General features: G+C 34.3%; 4 protein-coding genes and 1 non-coding gene across 5 annotated transcripts; 3 read left to right on the top strand and 2 right to left on the bottom strand.

The window, feature by feature from the left end:
- The first annotated feature begins 611 nt into the window (after positions 1-611).
- On the top strand, positions 612-7,704 carry LOC122022770 (homeobox-leucine zipper protein HOX32-like). The gene is made up of 18 exons (XM_042580879.1): positions 612-1,132; positions 2,551-2,710; positions 3,181-3,296; positions 3,389-3,479; positions 3,574-3,669; positions 3,796-3,909; positions 4,002-4,085; positions 4,501-4,656; positions 4,741-4,815; positions 4,893-4,999; positions 5,082-5,277; positions 5,394-5,585; positions 5,676-5,753; positions 6,032-6,166; positions 6,435-6,763; positions 6,940-7,045; positions 7,160-7,309; positions 7,400-7,704. Exons 1-18 carry the CDS (start codon positions 921-923, stop codon positions 7,544-7,546), a joined length of 2,544 nt encoding a protein of 847 aa, XP_042436813.1. The 5' UTR covers positions 612-920; the 3' UTR covers positions 7,547-7,704.
- A 626-nt stretch (positions 7,705-8,330) lies between these two features.
- LOC122025143 (CCR4-NOT transcription complex subunit 9-like) lies at positions 8,331-14,540 on the top strand. The gene is made up of 9 exons (XM_042583909.1): positions 8,331-8,534; positions 9,661-9,732; positions 10,361-10,450; positions 11,602-11,644; positions 12,654-12,760; positions 13,319-13,414; positions 13,779-13,969; positions 14,064-14,133; positions 14,268-14,540. The coding sequence occupies exons 1-9, from the start codon at positions 8,346-8,348 to the stop codon at positions 14,376-14,378; spliced, it is 969 nt and encodes a 322-aa protein (XP_042439843.1). The 5' UTR covers positions 8,331-8,345; the 3' UTR covers positions 14,379-14,540.
- A 275-nt stretch (positions 14,541-14,815) lies between these two features.
- Positions 14,816-14,889, top strand: TRNAN-GUU. The gene has a single exon. It is a non-coding gene; the product is annotated as a tRNA-Asn (tRNA).
- Positions 14,890-23,660: 8,771 nt separating this feature from the next.
- Positions 23,661-24,628, bottom strand: LOC122023495. Its single transcript, XM_042581620.1, has 3 exons — positions 24,550-24,628; positions 24,250-24,475; positions 23,661-23,821 (listed from the first exon to the last, which is right to left on the bottom strand). The coding sequence occupies exons 1-3, from the start codon at positions 24,619-24,621 to the stop codon at positions 23,661-23,663; spliced, it is 459 nt and encodes a 152-aa protein (XP_042437554.1). The 5' UTR covers positions 24,622-24,628.
- A 991-nt stretch (positions 24,629-25,619) lies between these two features.
- Positions 25,620-26,348, bottom strand: LOC122022833. Its single transcript, XM_042580948.1, has 3 exons — positions 26,243-26,348; positions 26,022-26,077; positions 25,620-25,937 (listed from the first exon to the last, which is right to left on the bottom strand). The coding sequence occupies exons 1-3, from the start codon at positions 26,346-26,348 to the stop codon at positions 25,620-25,622; spliced, it is 480 nt and encodes a 159-aa protein (XP_042436882.1).
- Between the last annotated feature and the right edge of the window lie 1,117 nt (positions 26,349-27,465).

Below are 27,465 nucleotides of genomic sequence, written 5' to 3'. Positions count from 1 at the left end.
TGCACAGTCATAGCATAAAGAAAGGGAACAAAGACAGCACACTGCTGCTCTTCTCTGTTTCTTTGGAGTGCTGCAGTGCACAAAACACACGCTGTTCCTCTCCCTTTGTCATGAAGGGCAGGTAACGATGCAACAATGGCTCTGAAGCATGCAGAAAACTCCAACAGACTTGAACACAGCAATGACAGCATGCATGGCATTTATGATCACTATTTCTTTCTCTCTCTCTTTTGAAAAAAAAATTCAGAATATTTGTGTGCTAAAATTTGAATTTTCGATTCCAAGAGGAAAGATGTGGGTGCTTGGAACCATGCAGATAAAACACACAAGTAAACTGAACAGTTGCTTACTGCACACAATTTATCCTTATACTGTTTCATGTACTAGTAAACATAGTTTCTGCTCAGTGAAAAATTACGATATCAATATTTGTAAATTATTTATATTTTTCAAAAATATTTTTTCTCACATGTTTTTTCTGATCCTTGATCAATTCCGTTCGCAATATTTCTCTTTATTGTGCAAATTTGTACTTTGGAGGGTCAAATGGTAATTTCCGATATTAGAGGGTCTATGAACGGAAAAGGCTTAATGGGCGAGTTATAAAAAAAGAGCTTTGAGCTGAAGCTAATAAAAGGAAGAGACCTCGGTGCTCTCCCATCAGTAATGGCCACTGCGACGGGGCAGAGAATCCAGCGGAGCAGCGACTAGGGTTCGGTAAATCTTTCTTCGTCGAGTTGCGAGCGGCGGGGCTGACAAGCTCTTTTGGGTTGTGATGCTGGATTTCGATTGCGCTTCTTTTCTGCCACCAACGAGACGGAAGAGAAGGGAGCTCGGTGCGTGCTAGGGTTTGAGTTTTCTCGGTGGGAGTCGGTGGATTGTTAGTAAAGATAAGATTTTTTTTAAGCTTTGGAGGGTAGATGGCGACGGTAGTGTCTGGAAAGGGGCAGAAACTAGCGGTGGACGGAGGGAAATACGTTAGGTACACGCCGGAGCAAGTGGATGCGCTCGAGAGGGTGTACAATGAGTGCCCGAAGCCCAGTTCTCTTAGGCGACAGCAGCTAATCAGGGAGTGCCCTATCCTGTCCAATATTGAGCCGAAGCAGCTCAAAGTCTGGTTCCAGAACCGCAGGTAATTAACAGGAAGAAACTTGTGGTTGAAAAGATTGGAGTTTGGGAGATTTGGAGCGCTTTACTTAAACAGTAGAGTGTTTTTTCTTCTTCTCCGACTTGGTTATTTGTCGGGTTTTCAAGCTGGTTTTTGGTGCTTGGGAATGTCTCAAATGCTTATTGTTACTTCACCTATGAACTGCCTCCTTCTACTTTTATTTTTTTAAAAAAAAATGGAAAAATACGTCATAGGGAAAGATAGTGAAAATTTTGGATGTTTTGGTGATTTTGCATTTCCATTACTCCTTGTTTTGTCTCTGAAACTATTCTTATTCTGAGTTTATTTGCTTATTTTTACGTTTTTGGCTTGTCTCATAACTTGAAAAGAAGGGCAAGCTTCTTTCCTCCTTGTTTGAGTAATATAAATGAGGAGAAAGAAGCAAAAGAACCTCCCCCTTGTTTGGGAAGGAAAATGAAAGGAGTGAAAAGGAGAACTGTTTTGCCAATGGGTCAAATGTCAGGTGAAGTGGGCAAGTGAAGTTCAGTGCGACCTTTTTCTCTTACTGCGCTGTCTACTAGTTGAGCTACCTGGGAGCTGAGATTTATGAGTGGTATAGAATGAAGATACTGAATATATTATTCTTTTGTCATGATTAATTTGGTGAACATGATTGTGTCGTTTAATATTTGAACAAGATGCCAATAAATCAGTGCGTGATTCGGTTGTCCTGCAATTTCAACGACTGGGTTGTGTCTTTTCTTATTCAGATCTTTTTGTGATGATATTCTATGGATTTATGGTGCTATCGTAACTGTTAATATCAATTTAATAGATCTGTGAGTTGGATGATTATGTATAGCAGTTTGCTTTGTTGGTCTTCTAAAAATAAGCCGGATACCAAAATTACTTGGTTTTGTTTCTTAAATCCTCCCTTAGGACTATGTTTGGGACCTTAGACCCTTTAGGTCTTATCTCTCATTTTAATAAATGAAGTTGATGGTGGTCATTAAGAAGACAAGTTTGAGAAGTTTACCTCACTGCTTCTGGCTTTACAAGCTTGCATCTTCTGTGAAGTTCATTGTTTGGAGTAGAAAGGGTAGCTTTTAAGCAAAGGAAGATTGAGCTAATATTGACTTTGACCTAATGCTATTTCCATAAATGAAGAATTTTCCAAGAAAAAACAAAAAAAATCCATCAATGAAGAATGGTGGGAATAAACTGTATGAAGAAAATACTCCTCGAATGTATTTTGGAAGTTGGAACTTATTTTCTTGCTCCCTGAACACATTCGACACTAGCATTCAGGAGCTAGTATTCAAATTTTGTGGAGCTTAAATTTCATATTTGTTTCTACTTTGAAAATTTATGTGCTTCCTTTTTTCGCACACATTTTAATTCATGTGTGTTTTTCCTGTGCTTATTGTAATCACCTTTTGCAGATGTCGAGAAAAACAAAAGAAAGAGTCTTCTCGGCTCCAAACTGTTAACAGAAAGTTGTCTGCTTTGAACAAACTGTTGATGGAGGAGAATGACAGGTTGCAGAAGCAGGTTTCTCAACTTGTTTATGACAATGGCTATATGCGCCAGCAACTGCACAATGTATGGTTACTTATTTGAAATCTCAATTCTTCTGAGGGTATTTCCTGTTAATTTTGAAATAATTCTTTCTTTATTTTTGTTGGCAGATTATATTTCTTTCCTCATTGCATATTTTTTATGAATCCTTGTCCTTCTAGTTGCTTGTGTACTTAGAATTCTGCATCCTACTGTGTTCTTAAATCTGACACTCGCTTAGGATTTAAGCATGATTTAAATTTTTTTTTGAATTTTATTACTAGGCATCCATCTACCCTTCTATGCTTCCTGCTTCTGCATTTGACAAGTACTTCTGGTTTTCATCTTATGATTTTGATTGTACAACCACAATGAATTGATTTGTTGCTTGGTATATCTTTGTTTGCCAATCCATCTCAGCCTATCCTGGTTGCCAATTGTCTTTTTCCACTTTATATATATATATATGTATATATATATATAGCTCATACCTCAATTTCCTTAAAATATTTCAGGCATCTGCAGCAACTACCGACACCAGTTGTGAATCTGCAGTGACAAGTGGTCAGCAGCCACACCAAAAAAATCCAACACCTCAGCATCCACAAAGAGATGCTAACAATCCAGCTGGGTAGAAAAATTTTCTCATTGTGATTTATTACACTATATGACTTTTGTTTGTTCTTCTAAATATACTCTGGTTTTATGAAATTTCCTTCAAAGTCTACTTGCTATTGCGGAGGAGACCTTGGCAGAGTTCCTCTCAAAGGCTACTGGAACTGCTGTCGATTGGGTTCAGATGGTTGGAATGAAGGTGATACTAATGCGATCCTCTGCTATACGTCAAGAAGTGTTCACTGTTCAATTTTGAGTTTATGATGGTATTGTATATGTTATTTTATCTACAGCCTGGTCCGGATTCTATTGGAATTGTTGCTGTTTCCCACAATTGTACTGGAGTAGCAGCTCGAGCCTGTGGTCTTGTGAGTCTAGATCCCATTAAGGTAAGTTACTGAGTGTCAAGTTCTCTTGCGGGATATGTTTCTCAGCCACACGGAGATAATGCTATACAGTTTTCCAGTGGATGTAATATCATTCTCTGTATAATTAATTGGAAATGTTTGCTCTAGGTTGCAGAGATTCTTAAAGATCGTTCATCTTGGTATCGCGATTGTCGTTGCCTTGATGTGCTTACAGTAATTCCTATTGGAAATGGAGGGAGTATTGAGCTTTGTTATATGCAGGTCTTTTCTGTTGCCTTTTTAGGGTCTCTGGGATACATATATTAAATTATTTAAGTTGAATTTTTTTGTGACTATTTATATATTGTTTCTAGACATATGCACCTACTACTTTGGCATCAGCACGTGACTTTTGGACTCTCAGATACACTACTGGTCTGGAAGATGGCAGTCTTGTGGTATGACCATGATGTCCTTGATCTGTATGAAGTATTTTGATCTCTAGTTGCCAAGATGACATGATATTCTTTTTGCAATAATTATCATGGTGCACTTTACTCTCATAATAAAAAAAAAAGGGCAGTCCGGTGCACGAAGTTCCCATCATGCGGAGTCCCAGGGAAGGATTCATTGTACGCAGCCTTACCCTGTTTTTTGCAAGAAGCTGTTTGCAGGATTCGAACCCGTGATCTTTTGGTCACATGACAACAATTTTACCGTTGCGCCAAGGCTCCCCTTCACACTTTACTCTCATAATGTTGCAATTAATTTATAGTTGTCACCAATACAGCTTATTATGTTAGTGTCGCAACTAATTTGTTTAAGTGGCTAACAATGCAAGGCACTAATACATTGACCTCTTCCTACTTGTAGATTTGTGAAAGATCATTGACTCCTGCAACTGGTGGTCCTGTTGGGCCAGCAGCTTCAGATTTTGTTAGAGCTGAGATGCTTCCTAGTGGGTATCTTATTCGCCCATGCGAGGGAGGTGGTTCAATGATTCATATTGTTGACCATGTAGATTTGGATGTGAGTTTCATGGTCTGACTTCTATTTCTCGTTGGACTAAATAAAATTTTAATCTTTTTCCATAATTTTCATTGTATGATATAGGCCTGCAGTGTGCCTGAGGTTATTAGACCAATGTACGAATCGCCCAAACTTGTAGCACAGAATATGACAGTTGCTGTAAGTCTTATTTTGCCATTATGATTGTGGATTTTATTGTGCTTTTCTTTTCTCACATGCTGAGATGTCTTTTACAGGCACTATGTCACATTAGACAAGTTTCACAAGAGACTGGCAATGAAGTTGTTTGTGGTGGGGGATATCACCCTGCGGTGTTGAGGAACTTCAGCCAGCGACTGAGCAGGTTGATAACTCTTTCTTGTCATTTGACAAAACAATGTTCTATCTTTCATGGAATTATTGGCAACCACATTGCTAAACTGCAGAGGCTTCAATGATGCCGTGAATGGTTTTGCTGACGATGGATGGTCATTGATGAGTAGTGATGCTGGATCTGAGGATGTCACTATAGCTATAAGGTCATCTCCAAACAAACTTCACGGGTCTCATTTTAACTCTTCAGCCATGTTTTCTTCCCTTGGCTGTGGCATCCTATGTGCGAAAGCATCCATGTTATTGCAGGTAGTCTTCTGCCATATTCATGGGATCAATGTTTCTTCTGAGACAGTTTCCTGCTTTCCAGCTTCATCCATCTAATCTTGTTGTTGCAAGTAAGATATATTTCTTCTGTGATGTAGAATGTTCCACCTGCTTTATTGGTTTGCTTTCTGAGGGAGCACCGTTCCGAATGGGCTGACTTCGGCATTGATGCTTATGCTGCTGTATCTTTGAGGTCTACCCCATATTCTATTCCTGGTGTGAGGACTGGTGGTGGCTTTTCAGGCAATCAGGTTATACTTCCTCTTGCTCACACCATCGAGAAGGAAGAGGTAATCTACTTATGCTGTCAAGAATCAAGATTTGCAGTTCTATACGTCTAATTCGATTATGTGGATAATTTACATCATCCTTACATGTAGATGTTGGAGGTAGTCAGGCTTGTAGACCATGGCTTTACCCAAGATCCTGCTTTGTCTAGAAATGTCAACTTGCTACAGGTCAGTCTCAAAGAAAAAATTTCGAACAGAATTAACATCAATCTTTCTTTCTACATGCAATTTAAATTTTTCTTGTTCCATTTACTTAAAGGGATGAACTTCGACAAGTGAGGTTATTTTCATGATTCCCGGCCTTTCTAAGATTCTGGTTTAGTTCTACAAATCAAATGCCAGATAAAAGAAGAATCAACAAATAATAAGCTGTTCCATGTTTCATGTATCATGTGATGGCATATTTTCTGTCTCTCACTGACAGCTATTGTTTCTTTTATTGGCAGCTTTGTAGTGGCATTGATGAGAATGCAGTTGGTGCACGTTCGCAGCTTGTTTTTGCACCATTCGATGAATCTTTTGCTGACGAAACGCCTCTTCTACCTTCCGGTTTCCGTATAATGCCGCTGGATCCCAAAACAGTTTGGAATTCTGAATTTCTCTTATTTCATAAATTATTTATTGTAAAACTCTATGTCTATGGATCATTCATTTATCGAGAAGCTCTACGATATTCGATAATTTTTCTCTTTATTAGGTAATTATTACTTGTTCTGAACTCGATCAGTTAGTAGTTCCTATAGTTTTTTGTGTTCATTTCTGTATATAGTCAATTGTCTAGGAAGTGCCTAGTGAGAATGCTTGGTTTTTTGTGTCGTCTTGCTTCTTAGTTGTGTAAATTTGTCACAGGATTCTCCAAAAGCTACTCGAACCCTTGATTTGGCTTCCACGCTTGAGGTTGGTTCTGGAACCGCAGCGCGTGCTGAAAATGAAACTCCTGGCAGTGCATTGAATTTACGATCAGTTTTGACGATAGCATTTCAGTTCACATACGAAAATCATCTCCGGGATAATGTGGCTGAAATGGCACGACAGTATGTACGAAGCATAGTAGCCTCGGTGCAGAGAGTAGCTATGGCAATTGCACCTTCGCATCTCAGTTCTAATGTCGGGGTGAAGCATTCCCTTGTTTCACCTGAAGCCCGTACACTGTCCGAATGGATTTTTCGGAGTTACAGGTACTATCTTTTTCTGCTCCCTATGTTCCTGATTGTTTTTCTATTTTTGTCCATTTGAATGAACCTGCTATGGTTTTCAAACCTTGTACCTTCTCGCCTGTATCGGGGTTCTGCTTTTATATTCATGATGCTTTTATATTCATGACATCGAATGATAAAATAGAATAAAATTCCAGGTTTCACACTGGAATAGAGCTCTTCCCAGCAGACCCACAAACTAAGGAATCGTGTCTGAAGAACATATGGAACCATTCAGATGCAATCATGTGCTGTGCCTTGAAGGCAAGTTTCCATCGAGTACTTCGATTTCTGATTTGTCAGACTTGTTTCCATCTTCCCTTAACTTGCTGTATGTAGTTGCAATATTCTGATCGAGACGTCTCAACTCCTGCATAGGTTCCGCCCGTCTTCAACTTTGCCAACCAAGCCGGCCTCGACATGCTGGAAACTACACTTATAGCTCTGCAGGACATATCACTAGACAGAGTTATGGACGACAACAGCAGGAAGGTGCTTTATACCGAATTCCCCAAGATCATGCAACAGGTGAGCTGATTTTCGAGCTCTGATAAAAATTTCTTACTTCACCATCGCCAATGCCGTAAGAACGCACCTCAAACCCTCCTGCTACTTCAGGGCTTTGCTTACCTTCCTGCCGGCATTGGTTCTTCGAGCATGGGGAGGCCGATATCGTACGAGCAAGTCGTAGCTTGGAAGGTCTTGAACGATGCGGACGCGCCCTATTGCCTGGCTTTCATGTTCGTGAATTGGTCTTTTGTTTGAGATCTGTGATAGCATTCGGGTACTTTGAATTGTGATTGATAGCAAAGGCACTTGAGTTTTCGATTCATGCAATGATTCTGTAATTTAAACAAGTAGATGATGATATGTTGAACACCTAAATATGCTATCTTAAGTTAGATACGACGTGATTTGTTCAATGAAATCTTTGAACAGGAAGATGCATGGGCCAACGGATGATAAACTTCTCAAAAATTCTGTGTAAAGCAATTTTACATGTCTATGATCTTTCCATGGTGAATTATTTTTCTGCAACTTAATGGACAAATATTGATAGAGGGCTGTAAATGAACCGGTTCGTTTAATTATAAAAAAAAATATAAAATAAATAAGTTTAAAGTATTGAGTTCCGTCTGTTAATATATATATAAATAACATATAAATTTATCTGTTTATTTTATAGATTTTTTTATTTTTTAAATTTAGTATTTATAATATGTGAAAAATGAAAGATAATATAAATAGAGTTTTAAAAAAGGTATTTTAGAAGAAAATTCTGAAGCAAAATGAAAATTTCTTTTTATTATTATTATTTAGGATATACTTTTGGATAAAAAAAAAATTGTTTTCAGATAATTTTTTTTCAAAAAAAAAAAAGTAAACGAAGTCAAAGACTCAAATATCTTGACTTCAAATATCTATTTATTAATATTCTTTTATGACTATAAATATTTATCGATTTACTTATTAACAGGAAAGTTAGTTTCGAAGTGTAATTCTTGCACGCTTCTTTTCTCCCCTTTTCTTGGTTGCAGAGGTAGAAGAACAGGACCTAGAGAGAATGGCGAATCTGCCCCCTAATCTCTCCCTTGGTGGCGCTTCGTTCGTCGGAGGCCCCGCCCCGCCCTCCCCCTCCGCCGCCTCCTCCGGTCAGCCCCCCAAGGACCGCAAGATTGCGTCCGCGGAGCAGCTGGTGTTGGACCTCTGTGATGCTGAGCTCAGGGAGAACGCCCTCCTTGATTTATCCAAGGTATTCTTCCCTCCAACCAGTCCCCCATACCTCCTCGTCGAAAGCCCGTTCCTTGGATTAGCAGATCATGGTTACTGATTGAAATATTTGTTCAGGTTTTGTTGTGTAGGGAAAATTATGTGTGTGTTTTTTCGGGGAAGGAAGATTTTTTTTGGTTATAGTGGTCTTTGTGTTAATTTGGACACCGCTTGTCTGAGTAAGATGCATAATCTGTAGAATGCTTAGTATAGACATGGTACAAGGAATGTTCGACTGTATCTTCCTATAGTTGCTTTGTCAGATTCTGGAACAGGGCATTTGTGGAAGTATTTGCAACTACTAGAAAGGAAATGGCGAACTCAGGGTGAAGCGGTCTAGGACAGTTTTAATTCTTGGTATCAAGGTTTTGAAAAGCGCGTGCATTTTGCATGTGGTTAATCGAGACCATATCATATAGCTAACATTCATGTAATTGAACACTTGAATACGAGTATTTTACAAGTTTCCACATCAAAATATAGCTTTAAAGTGTTTTACAATCACAAGAACTATCCTTTGATGACAAGGAAAAGCATCATACAATCTCTCATCATATGAGAAGAGACTAGGACTAGTATTGCTTAGGATTTTTATTTTATTTGACTGAACCCAAATCAATTCAACTGATCCAGAGTTCTGATTTTTGGGTCTGTATATGTGGGCAGCATAAATCAACTTGTCTAGTATACTGAGCCCACTGTATGTGGGGGGCATAAGCTATATGCGGAGTCTCATGCTACATATGATTAAGTGGTCACTTAGGCCACCTTTTAATGCTTTTCTTGTAATTTGGGAATTTCCTATAATCCATTATCCTTTCTTAATGGACGGATTAGAAGTTTCCCTTTCTAACAACCTCCAAGTTTAAACATACATTTTCATGCCTGTCAATTTAATTGATCATACATTATTCCAACCAATTTATTATTATGGCTGGTGTATTCATTTTTTGAATGGCCACTCACGTCTTTTTTTAGAGATCAGTTGAAACATTTTAGGCAATCTTAAAACATATTATTATTGGTTTCTCTGGTCTAAACTTGGTTCAGATGAGTCTATTTCTTGTATGAGAAAGTAATCAGCATACTCTTTGAAATTTTCCTTTCAGAAAAGGGATATATTTCAAGATTTGGCTCCATTATTGTGGCATTCTTATGGCACTATTGCAATACTTCTTCAGGTATGTATTGACCACATTTTTAGTATGTTGACATGCAAAATTGTGTTTGCGCAAGTTGTTTTTGGATGGTTAAAATAGATCTTCATATGTGTAATGTCAATTCAATCCAGTATTGATGTTTTCATATTACTATATTTTCTCGCATCCATTCACCAATTGCTAGTTTCATAGAGGTATGGGATTTACGATTGTTTCAATGTCTAAAAGAGAACTAGTTTGTTAGATACTTCAATTGAATCGTGTTGTACTTGTAGTATTATATTATAATTGGGGATATGTTTTTGTTGATTTTTAAGTTTAAGCAATGAAGGGGAGCCTTGACACAATGGTAAAGTTGTTGTGTGACCTTGTGGTCACAGGTTTGAGTTGTGGAAACAACCTTTTGCAATATAAAGTAAGGTTGCATACAATAGACTTAATGTGGTCCGACTCTTCCCCAGGATCTAGCATTGGTAGAGCTTTGTGCATCAGACTACCCTCTTAAGTCTAAGTATTACTCTAGCAGCTATAAATTTCTGTACAGATAGTATGTTAATCATTGTGATATTGGTTCTTTTTTCTAATTTGGTTGCTAGATATCACTTAAATTTGGTCTATTATCGAAGACAATTTGTCAATATCTTCGCAGGAGATAGTTTCAATATATCCTGCACTTTCACCGCCAACATTGTCACCAGGAGCTTCAAATCGAGTTTGCAATGCCCTTGCTCTTCTCCAGGTTAGTTGTTCACCCATAACTACACCAAATCCTTTGTTTGAAAATCTTTATGTCTTGTTACATACAAGGAAACAAGAAGGGAAAGGAAGAAAAATTCATGGGAATGTGATTAGGAAATCTTTCCCTAATTTTGGTTTCCTTGGAGGGAAGGAATGAAAGAGAGAAACTCAAATTTCAAAATTTTATTTGTTAAAATTATAATATACTCATATATATAAAACCAAAATAGATACAAGGAAAAAATAGTTTCAAATTTTAATGAAACTATTTGCTAGTCTAATGCCCCTATGGTCTTCCAGAAGAGACTGGGATGGATGAAATTGTAATGAAAATACATGAAGAACTAATTGGTTGTTTATTTCTTTGTTTACATACCAGTTTTAGTGTTCACTCCAGATCATACACCCCAAACCCAAGTAATGAAGGTTTTTCATTTTTCATTCCTTTATCACCATTCCCATGTAAACATACTATGATACTGATTTTCATTTTATAATTTTCTTATTCCTGATAGGCAGATGAGGTGGAAGATAGGATCACTATTTTCATTACCTCTTTTGTAACTTGAGTGACTAAGTCAACACTTGAGCTAGTACTTTAAGCGAGGTAGATTTTTATTGGTTCTCCCTCTCAGCCAGATAGCCCAGTTGAAAAAAACCAGACTCAATAGGAATTTTCTCTAACCAATTAGGTCTTAATCTTTCAGTCTTTGTCTGAATATTATTCAATCCCTAATGTGCATTATGCTTCAGTGATTTGTAATTGTTTAGATAGCTAAGGATCAAAATTTGCATAATAATGCACTAAAATTTGAAGCTCATTTTGGCTGAGCACAGAGCTGCAAAAAAAACTCCTTGAGACGAAGCTTTAGGAAATTAAGTCTTTAGTTTGAGAAATGCACATTTGACATTGCTTTGGTTTTGAAGTTTTCCATTGCTACACAAAATTTCAGAAGCTCACAGATTTAAATAAGATTTTCTTTGTAAAGATTAAGATTTTAATTCAACTGATGAATGCTATGTATAATTTTTTAGCTGAAGATGTTTTGTTTTGTACAAGTTGGTTAATATGATATTGCATAAGCATTAATTTCCTTCGGTGCTTTATTATTTGCTGAAAGCTAATCACTTTCCTTTAACATAATTTTCCAGTGTGTTGCATCACATCCGGATACACGGATTCTTTTTCTGAATGGTAAGTTGCTTATTATCACGAAGTTTTCATTAATTAATGTGTATGTTTGATTGTAACGTTTGATAATTTTATGATTTGATAAAAGGCTTGGTGGTCATATTGTCATAATTTTTGTTAGCATTTGTATCTACTGTTTGTATGATAATGTTAGGTTGATGACTCTATACAATAATGCCTATGCTTTCTTCATGGATTTGATTGTCATTTTCCCCCAAAATGGGTTCAAATCTGGTTACAACTGGAGTGAGATAACCAGGGAACTGTTAATGAATCTCCACCAAGCCAAATTTTCCTTAATCTGTGCACGGCAAATGGCTGCTCAAACAATATTGTAATATTGACCTTTAAGAAGACCCTTTTGAACCGATTACTAGATTAGTCAGGATATTTTTGCATTCATGATTGATTCATGCACATGAAGATTTAGGAAATGCTGCTTGCTCAGCGAAGCGACCTTCTGAGGTACTGAGAATGAAGCAACCTTTTGAGCCAAAAAAGTTACAAGTACTATGTTATAATAGTTATCCTACTCACCTTTGAGATTTGACATAGAAAATTATATATGTAAATCTGCTCATTGCATTCTGTTCCTCTATTTCCTTCCGACTAATATTAGCTTTTGCACGCATAGTTTGCCGGATAGGTATTATCATTTGGATCAGCTTTGCTTTTTTTTAAGAATTGGTTTTTCTTGTTTCTGACCATCCATATTAAAAATAAAGATGGAAAATTATGAATTTGTAACACTTGAATGAAACGAGATGCAAGCATAAAATAGCTACTCTACATGAAGATTTTTTATAATTTGGTGATATTGCATATTAAAATGAACTGTTTTGTTTAGTTCTTTGGATCCTATCACATTGTATGAACCTTTGGTGTTCTTATCTGAATCCATTTTAAATTGAGGTTCAAGGAAGTTCTTTTATGACCTGTTCCATCGTTGTTATATGATCACAATTATTTCCTTTTTATTTTTCTGTGGTTTAACGTGTTTATTTTTTGACAGCACATATACCTCTTTATCTGTATCCATTTTTGAATACAACAAGTAAGACAAGGCCATTCGAGTACTTGAGGCTTACCAGCTTGGGAGTAATTGGAGCACTTGTGAAGGTTAATATTTCATGAACTCTTTTACTATAGCTTTGTGCATGATTGACAATTGTCACGGAAATGAATATTGCATAGGCCACCAAACTAATGCTTGACAAATTTGATTTTCTATGGACTATATCATGTGGCTGGCTACCTTCACAATCTTGAGAGTAATCAATCAGATACTACAAATAACTTGGACAAATTGACATTGGTCATTGAACTATAGAAGTTTCGTCATAATTTTTTAACTTGATTGGAAACTAGGCAAAGGCAAGCTCATAGAAGGAAATATTCTCGAAAATGAAAGCAAACTTAATGATCAGAGCCATGCACCTAAATGTGTTACCAAAATGCTGAATTATCTGAAATCCATGGATGCTTGCAGCATAATTTGCCTGACAAGATAAGAAATTTAATTTAAAAGACAGCTTTATATTATTTTGTACATAAACTAGGTGAATATCTGTTATCTTCTTATTGATAGTGATGTTTTCCCCCTTTAATAATGTATTATTCTCTTATTTTTATATGTTCAAATAATGAATCACGAACATAGATTTCCTAACTTTGTAGGTTGACGATACCGAGGTCATCAGCTTTCTTCTCCAGACTGAAATAATTCCTCTGTGTCTGCGCACCATGGAGATGGGGAGTGAGCTCTCAAAAACAGTGCGTGATATACAATTCCATTTTCGTATCTGTAGTTCTGGACTTCACATTAGTTTTCTCCTGCTGCAACTATAGCAATTGCCATATCAAATGTATATGCTTATTGATTTGACCTTTTGCTTGTGTCTTCCTATGCCATCATCTTTATATCGAATCTAACTTAAACAATGTAGGGTTGCTCTTACTGACAGATGGATGAATCTAAATTATTATCGTTGATAAAATTTTTGACCTTCTCGATCACTCAATATGCAACTCATTTCTAAGCTGTGATATCTGTTATTGTCCTTGAGTCATTTTCTGGGTGGAAAATATTATTCTATCATCTAAGATAATTAATTTTTCTGCATCCATCTTTTATTAGGTGGCGACATTCATTGTTCAGAAGATCTTGTTGGACGATGTAGGCCTTCGCTATATTTGTGCTACTGCAGAGCGGTTCTTCGCTGTCGGCAGCGTTTTGGGCAACATGGTTGTGTCTCTGGCTGACCAACCTTCTACAAGGTTGCTTAAGCACATAATCAGATGTTACCTGAGGCTGTCGGATAATCAAAGGTCTGTTTTACAAACCATTAGGGGATTATTAACATCATGATTTTGTGTTTACAAATGACTGCTGCCCTTGTATCTCTGTTCCCCTTATTTGCAGGGCATGTGGAGCACTGCGCGGTTGTCTCCCGGAGATGCTGAAAGATGGAACATTCAACAACTGTCTTCGGGTAAGTGCTAGAAAAACTAAGTCATCCACAGAAAACACTCCTTGTGCATGAGTGAGCAAGTTTACAATTATTTTGAAAGCAATCCTTTATGTTCCTTCCATCAGCCTTAACCATGGCACTCTCTTATTTTGCAGGACGACCCAGCAACCCGTCGTTGGCTTACACAACTACTACACAATGTGTCCAACACTAACCTGGGGGCATCTCTTCAACAGGGAGGGTTTGATCACATGATGGGCAACTAGTATGGATTTCGTCACTCCTTTGTCGGTACGAGGGCCACTGTAGAGATCTTCATGTCGTAGGGTCTTAATTTATATTGACGGTTGTGTATTGTATTGTATTATATTGTATTGTACTGTACTTTAAGAACTAAGCAGCAAAGCAGCATGTTTTCATTTTGTTTACTCTTCCACGGTCGGGTGAAGGGACTTTCTCAGCTCGGAAGCCGAAAATGTAATGCTTGTGAAGTTCTGTTTAAGTGGAAACATTTTTTATTTTTCTTCATTGATTCATTATATTTAGAATCAAATTGAGCGTGAATAGTACTAATCTTTTTGTTCATGGAATGAGTAAATATGAGTTCATGTTTGAACAAAATGCACTTTTTAAAAATTGCTAGCTGTTTGTGGCGTAGATATTATAAAACTTAATTATAATTTATATAATACGTTAGTAACTCGCTGGAATAGCTCAGTTGGTTAGAGCGTGTGGCTGTTAACCACAAGGTCGGAGGTTCAAGCCCTCCTTCTAGCGATATATTTTTTAATTTGCTCCACAATTTATTTTATTTTTACATCTATTAAAAGATGTAAGGATAAAAATCAAAATAATTTTATTAAGGACATACTGTTCTAAAAAAAACCAAAAGAACATCCTAGCTACTATACAAAATTTTAACTAAAATATTTTAGATGGTTATAGTTATAAGCAAAGTGGATACAAATGGTTGACACTATAGTTAAATTTTCAATATTAAAACTTTCACGACTAATATTAGTAATTTATCTATATAAATATATAATATATTTGTTATAAAAAAATGATAATTCCTATTAGTCTCATTCGTTATTTCTGGGATGATCGGTTCAATCCCATAGAAATTTTTCATCGGTCACCAGGATAAATCGAGAAGCGCACGTGATGATCAACCTAGAAATCTAGCAATAATTGATTGCGTTTCCCATTTAGAGGAAATTTTTTTACAAATACACTATAGTTACGGATTAGACTGTGAACACTTAAATGATAATTTAGATGTCCTATCGTGATATTATAATCCCAGAGATAATATATTTGTTATAATAGAAGATTAATTTGATTTTTAATTGATAAATCATTGTATTTTTTATTTTTATTAATGCTCTTTAAATAAATCAGGACGAATGCCTAACAAATATTGAATACATAAAAAAGTTAATATAAAAAATACCCTATCATCCTTTAAGGTAAAAGGTATTTTTTTTTAAGTTAACATTAGTTGAAAATAATATTATAATAATATTGAATACATAAAAAAGTTATTGAAGATAATAGAAAAACAAGTATCATTTTACAAAATAATAAAATCTTGTACATTGAAAATGCACTTTATATTAGTAAATCCAGTACAAATTTTATTAACTCAAATGGATATTATATCGAAACATTAAATGAAAATAATATTAAATATCTTTATACTATATCTGACTGGAAGTATATAAAAAAATTATGTGTACTCTTTTCTTGGATGTATTGTAAAATAATAAAAATAGTTGAGACAAATATAATAATAAATTAGAAGTTTATTGACACAGTTTAGTTTCATATTATGACGATTTAGTCATCTAATATGTGAAGAAGAATAAATAATTCACTTATTCTTCCTTTAAGAATTAGAAGATTTTTTTATATAATAATCTTTTGATGTATAACTTATTTAAAGACAAATTAACTATAAGACCTGCTTGTAAAGGTTGACGTTGATACTCTAATTTTCTTGAAAATGATTTAAACGGAGATATTTGTAGACCTCTCCATCACATATAATTATGCCCCGAGTGTTTATTTGAATATTGAAAGTTCATGCTCTTGCTCCTGTCAAAAAAATCATTTTTCTTTGTGTTTTGAGTTTTATTTTTTGGTAAATTCGCAGTAAATTACGGTCAAAAGACTAATTGAAATGATCAAGAAATAGATGCAATACCGAGGCATCTAAATATAAAATATAGACGTAATGGGTTAAAGAGAAAGAGAGCTACTTAAGTTAACAATGTAATAATAACATAATATTGAAAAGTTGTCATAAAGAAACGGGAATTGATAAACAAGTTTATATTTATATTTATTACTCAACTTATTATATCTAGTTTACATAATAATAAATTTTACCGTTCCATCAAGACTTTTCTTTATTAAAATTAAAATTAATTGATAATTTTTTTAAAAAAATTAGTAATTAAAATGTATATTAATAATATTACAATAATTTATTACTCTCAAATTAGTTAACTTAAAATATTTTTATTTTTTTTAATTTTATTAATAAAGAAGTGGGATTTGACATAAGATTGTGCTATGATTATGTCTAGGCCTCAAGAATAGTTGAGTATGGTCTTAACACGGTCTAATACAACAAAATTGCTATTCCTATAATTTTGTTGGAAAATTGGTTTAGAATACAAATTCTGACATAATTGTGAGCTCCACACTAATTGGTTCTTAGCTATCTACCACATATATATCATACTCTGAGTTGGTTTCATCTGCATTATTATTCATGAACCAAATAAATAATTAAATATATCTCTATGCATTGTAACTTTCAAATTTGATGCCAAAACATTGATAAAATTTTTGTATTTTAGAACTTGTAAAACTGATGTTTAATACAAATCATCATCTTATTTAACAATAGATAGTATTTAATCCCTGGAATATGTCTATTGTATAATTTTTAATTATGAGAATAAGGTATGAATACTCAAACTTGATCAAAACAAAGAATCAACCATGAGAATAACCTGCAAGACATAGGCAGAATGTCTTTGAGCACTAGCCTCTTGCTTTGCCAAGAGGTGGGCTTCTTTTGTAACCTCCTGTTCTTGCTCAACCTGCATCAATATCTTCAAAAGGCAAACCTCGTTAGCTTAGATAACAAATAATTAACTATAAGGAACAATGTGAAAGGATATAAACATATATATATATATATATATATATATCAAGTATCATGAAACAAGGCATGATATTTATCAAGCATTGAACAATGTAACCTTCTCTGCTAGAGCCTACTGTTAACTTGACCATATCATGCTTAGTGGCAATGAGAAGCGTTGGCTTTGGTATGGAATGAAATAAGCATATGTTCAAACAATTAATGCAATTTGATAAATTAAAGTTCCGCTAGCTAGTGCACTTTTCATTAGAAATTACATTTACAGAAAGTCTATTGTATAGAAGATGATGAAAGATATTAGCCATTCCATTCAAAAATTGATTATTTAATTCTTAAAAATAATGATATTTGTCTCATAACATAATGAGAATATTCAAAGAATTTCCAATTTGAAGTCCTGATAATGCTTGGATGTGAGACTATGCACCTTCATTAGATACCACTTGCCAATTTGCAGAAAGTCTAGTGTTGTCATTGTTGAGGACTAGCAATCCTTTCACTCAGAATCCCATTATTAAATTTCAAATATATTGTTATTTATTAGATATCAGATTGCTAAAGCATTTTTTCACCAAAGATAAATGATTCTAAATAATTCCAGGATGCTATGGTACTCGGTATATGATTAAAGTGTTGTATTTTCAAATTGGGTACTTGGGTTCATTGGGTCAAAAGTAACTGTAATAACTCTTATTTTAAAAGATGGATTGCATATCTATTTGCAATCCTTTGCTCTTCATTAGGTATAAGATCTGAGGTAAACCATCAAGATGATATATATAACATACCTTCAGTAATTGCTAATACAGTTGAAGGTAAATGGTATTAGATATATTCTTTTCAGAGATTTTATACATAGTAAGAATGGTGCATAAAATTAAAATTGCAAAGTTGTCAACTTCTGAGATTCAGAATCTAGCAGATAGATTCATTTTCTTCAGTTTAATTACTTCTCTCTTTCTGAACTGATCTACTACATTCCTAATTCTTCCAAAATTAGAGTTCTGCATAGTTATCTTTCTTCTCCTACACTGACATGAAAAAACATCAAGAAAAATAGACATAGATCAAGAATATATTTTCATCATCCAATGTCTATTCCTGATATGAAAATATATGTGGCAATACTTGGGAAAAGAAAAGGAGTCTAGCAATATCTATCTAATTGACCGGATCAAATAAGTATCAAATTAACAAGATAAAAAAAAACACAAAACATTAACAAACTATCAAACGTATGTATTTATATTGTAACAGTATATATCTATAAATGATATAATATTTTGTCACCACAAAAGAGTTGAGTATGCTCAAGTACTAAGCTAATCCAACAACAAAAATAGAAGTTAAAGTTGCCTTCCTATAGCATCCAACTCTTCTATGTGCTATATATCCTATTTATACAAAATACATCAAACTAAAAACCATCGTAGCTAGGATCGGCAATCCCATTGCAAAGTTCTCTTTGTATACCCAAGCAATGACATACAAGATAAATCCCACTGTAAAAATAACTATCTTCTTGGCATATGTTGCTCTTCTAGTGTTGCCTAAAAAACATTATTATTTATTAACAAGATAAAAAATTATAATCAGTTACTTAATTTATAAAAAAAAACGAAAAAAATATATATTACCTTCCTAGGACTTTAGTAATAGAGTTTCCTTTAAATCATTCAGTTCAGATTTTATCGTTTTGAATTCTTTCCATGTAAGTGGTTCATCATTATTAACAAGATAAATAAATATATTCAGTTAATTTAAAAAAACATTAAAAAAAAGATATATTACTTTCCTCAGACTTCGGTAAGAAAATTTTCTTTAGATCATTCAGTTCCAACTTCAATATCGCTTTGAATTCTTCATTCGAATAATTCGGTTAATTTGATATTAATTTTATATAATTTTTTAAATAAATTTTGTTAATTCGGTGTTAACCGAAATAACTGATTTTTAATTTGATTCGGTTAATTTAGTTTTAATAAAATTTTGATTTGAGTCCGTTAACAAATATTAAATCAATTTTTGATTAATTCGATTAATTTATGATTAACATTGACCTAATGCTTACCTCGATTTTCAATGTAAGTGGTTCGTCATCTGATTCTATGGGCTTAAGTTATAAAGAATAAGTATTCTAAAATAAGTAAGAGAAATTAAAAATTTAGATAGTCGCGTTGAGGAAGCACCGATTTCGATGATACCACTGCCATTCGGGATTCCTCAATCTCCGTGATCTCTTGAACCACCACTGAGGATGTTGTACTTGATAAATAAAGGAGAAGAAATCGGAAAATACAAAAACACAACAAATAAGGGTAACAAATAAGGTAACAGAGGAGGCACCTCCGGAGAGGTTCACAGCCAGGAGCTCCTTTTGTTCGATGACGCCCCTTGCTCTTTGGACGAGCAAGGAAAGCTCTCCGCCATAAACTGGATCAGAAAAATGGAGTTCGAAACTGATCTTGGAGAAAAATGGAGGGAAGAGGTGACAGATTGAGTTTTTATAAGAAAAAAACATTTGAAAAATAAAATAAGATGGGTCCATCTTGATATTTAACAAAAGAGAAGTGTAGTTTTGAGTAATATGAAAAATAATTATTTTTATGTTGTACCATTTTTCGAATGTGATCTATTAGTCTACTACTATGTTCTCATCAAGTGTATTCTACTCATTTTCCTTTTGAACTATATCGTTTCATGATTCTGGTTAAATGCTAATTATTAGTTATCAAGATATACTTTATTATTTATCTTTTTCACTAAATTTATTTATTTTCCATGTAAAACGAATCCCAATTCTATATTAGACACATACTGTAGTTGATGAAACTGAATTGGTTAATATATATATATATATATATATATATATATATATATATATATATATATATATATATAGTTGATGAAACAATGAAAAGCTATGTTTATGCCAAAGGATTTGATACTTTTCTGAATATATTGCATTCATTTTTTTTATTGATTCTTCTATATTCATGTTTCAACAAATCCCAACGGTGCTGAGAGACTACCACCTGGGGTCCTTGCGCCTGAATCAGATTTTTATATACTTAGATTATGGAAAAACCCAAATGAGGTAGATAGTTTCTTAACTTAACTTATTTTTTTGGTACGCACCATTTATATATATACATATATCAAAGTTTTGCAACTCTTGTAACAACAAATATTAGTTTGCACTATCAAATTATTTATCATATATACTATTAATTAATCTGTGAAATTATTGCTCTAAACTGTATAACTTGTAAGAAATGTATAATTTTTTTTTAATTATTTTCATAGTTTCTTGGTGCATAGCTGACAGCGAGTTTGATCATTGACATCTATGAAATTATGAATCTTTGATTGGATTAAATGACTGGTACATATTTTAACTGTCTAAAAATATATATTATTGGATTTTTCATCCATTTGACGTATCATCATATTTTTTTTACGCATGAACATCATAAATTTGACCTGTATTCTCTTCGAGCATCAACAGTATATTCTATATTCAGGGTCAACACAAATATAACCTTGTGCATGTAATGGCATGTTTGATTTTTTTTTTCATTTACGATATATAGATCAATTTGATAACTTCTAGCAGACACATACAGCATTCACTGTTGGATATGATAAAAAAAATATATCAATGATGCAGTTTAAAAGGTGAATAGTTAACTATTAAGTACGGTTCTAGTAAGTGGCTCTGAATAAGCATTAATTATTTATTTTTTGCTAACTTTGTTAAAATATTTAGATAACCTAATATGATTTTTCATTGAAAAGTAAAAGTGGCATGGTTGCTTAGCTTAGTTATGTTTAGTATATATATGCTACTCTACTTCTATGTACATTAATCATCACCTAATGGGTTATGTTTAGTTATGGTTTCAAAATTATTGCATATTAATGGGTCATGATCATAATTATTACATATATCAGTGTCACTATGAAGTGTAAACACAGACTACCATGTGAGAATCACTTTTAGGTATATTAAATTATTCAAGAAGCATGGCCTAGAGATTTCGCAGCCTGGTTTAAAGCCGAACAATGGTCTAACTTTGCAAATGACCAAGATAAGAGGTGATCGTGAAGTCCATAAATAAGCTTTTGAAGTACTATTTTATGATTCATTTTGTCCGAAAGTTGAGAAGGTGGATACTAAGGACGTGATATTTTTATTGATCTCCGAGGGACTTCACACCTATCTGTAACACAAGTAGCGTCAATGTCGAGCCAGGGAAGGGATCCCGACGATGACCCTCCGACGCTCAAGTCAGGCGAAGTAAGAAGCAAAGGGCACTGTAATGCAACTGTAGAGATCACGGGAAAAGTATATCTCCGCCGATGTCTGGACCTCCCTTTATATAGGACTCTTGTATATGGGTGCACGCTTTTTAAAGCAGACACGCAATCCCAAACTTTCTCTAAAGAGACATGTAAGTAAAGTGTCTCTGACATGGTACCTTGATGGACTGAGCATATATCTGAAGTTACAGTGGAAGCTTCCCCCGTACGATCTTCTGTGTGACCATGCCGCCCATCTATGACACTAACTCCCAAAAGGATGTCGAAGGATATCCTGTTGTGTCTGTTGCTCAGCCGAACGGAATGATCGCTCGGGTGAAAGTCCTCTGTTCCAGTGTCGTCCATTGCTGGGTCGAGTGAGGTGGCCACTCACCTGGAGTCTCCATTGTCTGGCTGATGAATCTACTATTTGGCCAAGCAGGGTAGCCGCTCGGCTGATATATACTTCCATTGTTTGGTTGCTGCATGTGTACCTAGATCGAATGGGATAGCCGTTCGGCTGTAGTAGCGTTGCCCGCGTGTGGTTTGCTCGGCCATGACTCTACTCTGCTGATCTAGACATTGATGTAAGGCCGAGCGGGGTAGCCGCTCGGCCTGCTTCTGCAGACACTTGGCGTTCATTCCTATCTTGAGCGTCTTAGCTCAGCTGGTGGCCGAGCTAGTAGTGATGTCGGATCGAGCCTTTCATGTTTTGGTCAGGCGAACCACTCACTTGCCCAGCCAGTGATAGTGGAGTGTTGACTGTCTTAATTTTGACCTCTATTATGACGAAGACCTTTTTCAATATAGACCCCTTCTTATCATCGCGTAACATGACCTTTTTTATCACAGCATCAATGATTATTATATTTTTGCAAGTGTCTCTGAAAATTATGACTTTGTTCTTTGTCTAACTAGATTTGTAGAGATAATGACAACTGTATTATATTCTCTAGGGATGCATGGAGATGTGTCTGGCATATGATTCAGGTAATGCGGGTTATCCTCATTGTTTGCTGCCATTTACAATTTGCTAAACTCTTGCGAATCATCGAAATCAATGTCACCTTGCAGAATAGCGCATTATTCTCACTTCCTACAGGAATAATGCAGTAAGAATATGTTGTCAACCTCCTCTTCTACTACTTCCTTCTTTTCGTCCTTCCAATGCCATCTCCTCATTCTCATTGCTCCATTGCCGGATTCATTTGTTCGGCCCTTGACTGCACTTGATGATTAGGCCTTTGGATCATCAGAAACATTGATGCTCAGTTGCATAATCTGATAGTACAGACTACTGCTTGAGCCCGATACTTCAGCCTTGCTTTAACTTCATCAGGATCGTCTCCTAGTAACACGAGAACACATTAAGCAACCATTTCGTCCATTTACCACTAAAAATGAAAAGGAAATTTTTTCTTTTTTCCTTATTGGTCGGTCAATTTGGCTCTCTAGTTATTTGATTTTTGTTCGGTTTCCATTTGAAAATTTTCTCATCGGATCTGATTTAAAAATTGGTTTATAAACTGACAAATGGAATCGTGTGACTGTTTTACCAGCTGTTTGTTGTCAAAGTATTAATGATAAACTTAGGGGTGTATTCATTCTAGACTTCTAATAACTTTTAATGAGTTTTTAAAATAATAGATTTTTATAGAGTTGATTGATTTCTATTGACTTTAATAGAATTTCACAGACTTTTATAAACAAAATTTCATAGACTCTTATTGACTTTTTTTGCAAGATTTTTATAGACATTCGTAATATTTTTTATAGAGTTCTGGATTTTTATGGATTTTGTAACTTGTATAATTATGTCATTTTTTTTATTGATTTCTTTTAACTAGTAAATGAACGATAACATCTTCAACTTTTTATTATTTATTTGTATAAGTGAATTTTTCTTAGCTTAAAATCAAATTAACTTTAATTTAAGAAAAATGATGAGTGAATCACTATTCAATTTATTAAAATCAAATTTAAATTCTTCAAGTCAATTCAACGTATATAATTCATTAATCAATTGTTTTTAATAATACATACCAAGATAGTCTTGTATGGAAAAAATCTAATTGTTATTGACAACATGATCAATATCACTCCACATTTGATTGACTATACTCTCTCTCCATGAGTTAGCATTCGCTCGTTGTTGTTCTTGAGAAAATAATTGATCAAAGTTGTCATCTTCATAAACTTGTTCTGATGAAGATGATGGGACTTCATTATCTAGTTCGATTGAAAATTCATCAGAATGACACTCCCTGTGAAGAAAATTGTGCAATCCGACACAAGCCAATACAAGCTCTGCTTGTGTTGTATATGGAAATGGCGGAGCTGTTTTGAATATTTTGAACCTCGATTTAAATATACCAAATATCCTCTCAATTGCATTCCTCAAAGAAGCATGATGAAGATTGAACAACTCTTTTGCATTTTCAGGGTGACGACCCTGACCAGTGAATTCTTGAAGATGAGAACGTACACCTCGAAAAGGAGCCAAGAATTGACATCGATTTGGATACCCGCCATCCACTAAAAAATATTTACCTGTCAAACCATATATATGTAGTATCAAATAACCAATGAGTAACATATATATTCTTTAAAATTACAAAAATATAAATAGTTAAGAAACATATAGAACAAAAAAATACCTCCGGGCACTTTAAGCCCATTATTTCTTGATAAAGCATCTGTCAACACAAGTGAATCATGGGCAAACCCCTCCCACCCACTGAGTACATATATAAATTCTAAATCAAAGTTACAAGCTGCTAAAACATTTTGAGAAATTTCTCCATGACGGTTACGATAACTGTTAATATCTTGCCCAGGTACCATAGCTGGAATGTGAGTGCCATCAATAGCTCCAATACAATCCTACAACAACAATAACATAACCACCATCGTCATCACTAATAATAATAATAATAATAAAAGAATTTCATACTTACTTTAAAGTAAGGGTAAAATCTTGTACTCTCTCTTATTTTTTCTGGCACTGCAGATCCAGGTTTGACCATCATATCTACTGCAATGCTCTTCAATGCTTTCAACACCTTGTTGAAGTTTTGGCTAGTATTGTAATGTGATCGACCAAATGTTTTACGAATCAAGCAATACCGAGTATTATGACCAACAACAAGTAAAAACATGGCAAACATTTCTTCGACGCAGATGTGTCTTGTATCTTGTAAGGAGGTTCTTTCTCTAAGGATCTTGCATAATTTTAAAAATATGTCTGGGTACATTCTATAAATTTCTCGAAAGTTTATTGGATTCTCTTTTAATATTCTATGAATATAATTATATCCACTTGTACTTATTGGTTGTCTATTTAAGGGACGATGAACATATTCATCTTGTATGTTTGCTATATATTGATATAGCACATAGAGGGTCTTGGAAATTTCCATCAACAAAGACTCAATGGTTTCATGCAACTCTTGTTGCAATTCTTCTTCTTCCATTTGTTCATCTACTTCATGCATATTGATATTTGCCATTTAAATGCCTGACATTAACAAGCAATTAAAATGAAAGAACATCTACGAAATCATAAAAAAAACATACCATGCATAACCAAAATAAAGATGTGTTCAATAAACAATCCAAACCTTGTAGAACTAGAAAACATTCAAGAGCTAATAATTCGCTACTAGTTCAATAATTAGAAACCAATTCAAAATACTATAAATAAAAATTCTAACATTAATTACTTATTTATGCCCCCAAAAACTACTCATTCACTCATTTTAAAATCTATCCACTCCAAACGATCTTCAATTGTCATTTTCAAGAAAGCCACCTTCTTTGCTCTAGTATTGAGTCAGTCAAGCGCCTTGTAACGAGTACGATTATCCAAGTTTGGGACTTGTTTTATAGCATCCAAACAGTTATCATCTGCAACGCCAACTAATTCAATCTTAGAAGATGCTTTCTCAATGGTGTAAGAGAGCCTATTTAAAACATTTGGGTCTATATTCTTTGAAGTGCTTGATTTTGCTTCAAATTCGCTCCTATCTCATTTTCTAGTTGCTTGTGGAACCTCAGAACTCATAGGTTGAGATGGTAATGGTGAAGCAAGGTCCTCAGAAAATAGAGGCTGATATGAAGATTCTTGCCTATTGCTTTGTATGAATTCACCACTGTTGTGATCAAACACGTAATCATCTAATAAGTTAGTACCCCCATTTTCTTCTGTTTCAAAGGTTCTCGCATCAGTGTCATCTCCAAGTCCAATTGCGTATTTTCCTGTAGCAGTTCCATTCCCAACTACAAGTCTTAAGTCTTCATAATCCTCAAAAGTATCAGTCCGATAATGTTCATGTTTAGGGTGAGACTGCCAAAGAACAAAAATCATAAGTGTAATTCAAATTCTAATTGTAAATATACAGTTTGTAAATATACAATTTATTATTCTAACCTTAAAATAATCCTCCCATACTTCATCACTAGCTGTGAATTTCTTTGTCATAGAATCTCATCCAAACCCAGAACTATGACGCATAAGCTTACAGTAGTTGTTATATCGTTGTTTGAACCACTTCAAACGACTTTGATACCGTGCAAAAGTCTTTTCACACCCAAGTTTTGCATTAAGAGTGGGAAGTATTTTTATTTCCACTGTTCTTTTGTTCAACACACCATTCCTATCACGCCATCCTCGCATTGCAGCATCAACCATAAGTCTTAATAATTCATTGTTCTCCTCCGCAGTCCATATATTATATTTTGCTTGTGAATCCCCCATTGATAGTACTTCTTTAGCATGCATAAGATAGAAAAATGGTGGATGAGCACATATATAACAATATTCTTTGCTGTTTTATAATAAAAGTTTGGCTTATACAACCAATTAAACAGAAAAAGAAAATTTCAACAATCAAATGCTTCTTAATTTATTAATTTCACTATTAAATTATATGAGATTTTCATTGACTCCTTCAATGAAAATAAAATACTATGTTATTTATATGCTCTCCCTAATGCCTCAAAGTTCATATATTCTTGGTTACATATTTGCACATGTTTATAAAAGCAAGCCATCATGTATAAAAATTGATAAATAATTGATATTTTCTTTAATCCTTTGTTCTTTGCTAAAATGAATATTGGAAATTACAAAACATAGAGCAGCTGCTCCATTTTTCCCAAATTATATAAATCCAAAACCAGCAACATTTCAAAGTCGATTTTGAGTTAGAATGATGCAAAAATAGCCACCTATGAACCACGAAAGAAAAATATTTTACACGAAGTTTCTACGATTAATTTTCTATATACAAATTGTGCTCCATAAAATAAAATCAAACACCCACTAAAAAATGAAATCAAATAAAAAATTCTGCTCCACTATTCATATAATAGTAATCGTTAGAGATATAATAAATGCTACTATTAATTTTCCATATACAAATTGTGCTTTATAAAAGAAAAAATAAAATCAAACCCCATTAAAAAATGAAATCAAACAAAAAATTTTGCTCCACTATTCGTATAATAATTCAATATTTACTTACGTTGACTCATAGAGTTGAAAAAAGTATATACTAATAGTTAGAGATTGTGTTAGAGACGGTAGACAAATATATAGGTTTATGGTACCAATCGGGATGGGAAAAATTGTAGATATATAGACGAACAATTAAAACAGTACTAATCGTTATGAAATAAGAGAAAAATTGTAGACGAACAATCGAAACAGTAACAATCATACCTTTGAAGGAGAATTTTTTGGTCGTGAGAGGAGGTTTTTTTTATCGTGAGAGGAGACAACCCTAGAGACGTCTTGAGAGAGTTTAGTGTGATTAAAATCTGTCAAAATCTCTAGGTAAAATGGAAGACAATTTTTTACTTTTTATGATAAT

Source organism: Zingiber officinale, chromosome 9B, assembly GCF_018446385.1.
Source record: "Zingiber officinale cultivar Zhangliang chromosome 9B, Zo_v1.1, whole genome shotgun sequence".
Lineage (NCBI taxonomy): Eukaryota > Viridiplantae > Streptophyta > Magnoliopsida > Zingiberales > Zingiberaceae > Zingiber > Zingiber officinale.
The sequence above is the reverse complement of the archived record's forward strand: the minus strand, read 5'-3'. Positions and strand labels throughout refer to the sequence as shown.

Excerpts from the sequence above, each read along its gene's own strand:
- LOC122025143 (XM_042583909.1), top strand. The coding sequence starts at position 8,346 with ATGGCGAATCTGCCCCCTAATCTCTCCCTTGGTGGCGCTTCGTTCGTC. Across the intron at positions 13,415-13,778 it reads GGAGTGAGCTCTCAAAAACA|GTGGCGACATTCATTGTTCA; the intron begins GTGCGTGATATA and ends ATCTTTTATTAG. Across the intron at positions 14,134-14,267 it reads CATTCAACAACTGTCTTCGG|GACGACCCAGCAACCCGTCG; the intron begins GTAAGTGCTAGA and ends CTTATTTTGCAG.
- LOC122022770 (XM_042580879.1), top strand. The coding sequence starts at position 921 with ATGGCGACGGTAGTGTCTGGAAAGGGGCAGAAACTAGCGGTGGACGGA. Across the intron at positions 1,133-2,550 it reads GTCTGGTTCCAGAACCGCAG|ATGTCGAGAAAAACAAAAGA; the intron begins GTAATTAACAGG and ends CACCTTTTGCAG. Across the intron at positions 4,657-4,740 it reads TTGACCATGTAGATTTGGAT|GCCTGCAGTGTGCCTGAGGT; the intron begins GTGAGTTTCATG and ends TGTATGATATAG.
- LOC122023495 (XM_042581620.1), bottom strand. The coding sequence starts at position 24,621 with ATGATGGTCAAACCTGGATCTGCAGTGCCAGAAAAAATAAGAGAGAGT. Across the intron at positions 24,476-24,549 it reads GATTTTACCCTTACTTTAAA|GATTGTATTGGAGCTATTGA; the intron begins GTAAGTATGAAA and ends TTGTTGTTGTAG. Across the intron at positions 23,822-24,249 it reads TGGGCTTAAAGTGCCCGGAG|ATAATGAAGTCCCATCATCT; the intron begins GTATTTTTTTGT and ends CAATCGAACTAG.
- LOC122022833 (XM_042580948.1), bottom strand. The coding sequence starts at position 26,348 with ATGGGGGATTCACAAGCAAAATATAATATATGGACTGCGGAGGAGAAC. Across the intron at positions 26,078-26,242 it reads AGGATGGCGTGATAGGAATG|ATTCTATGACAAAGAAATTC; the intron begins GTGTGTTGAACA and ends GGTTTGGATGAG. Across the intron at positions 25,938-26,021 it reads TATGGGAGGATTATTTTAAG|TCTCACCCTAAACATGAACA; the intron begins GTTAGAATAATA and ends GTTCTTTGGCAG.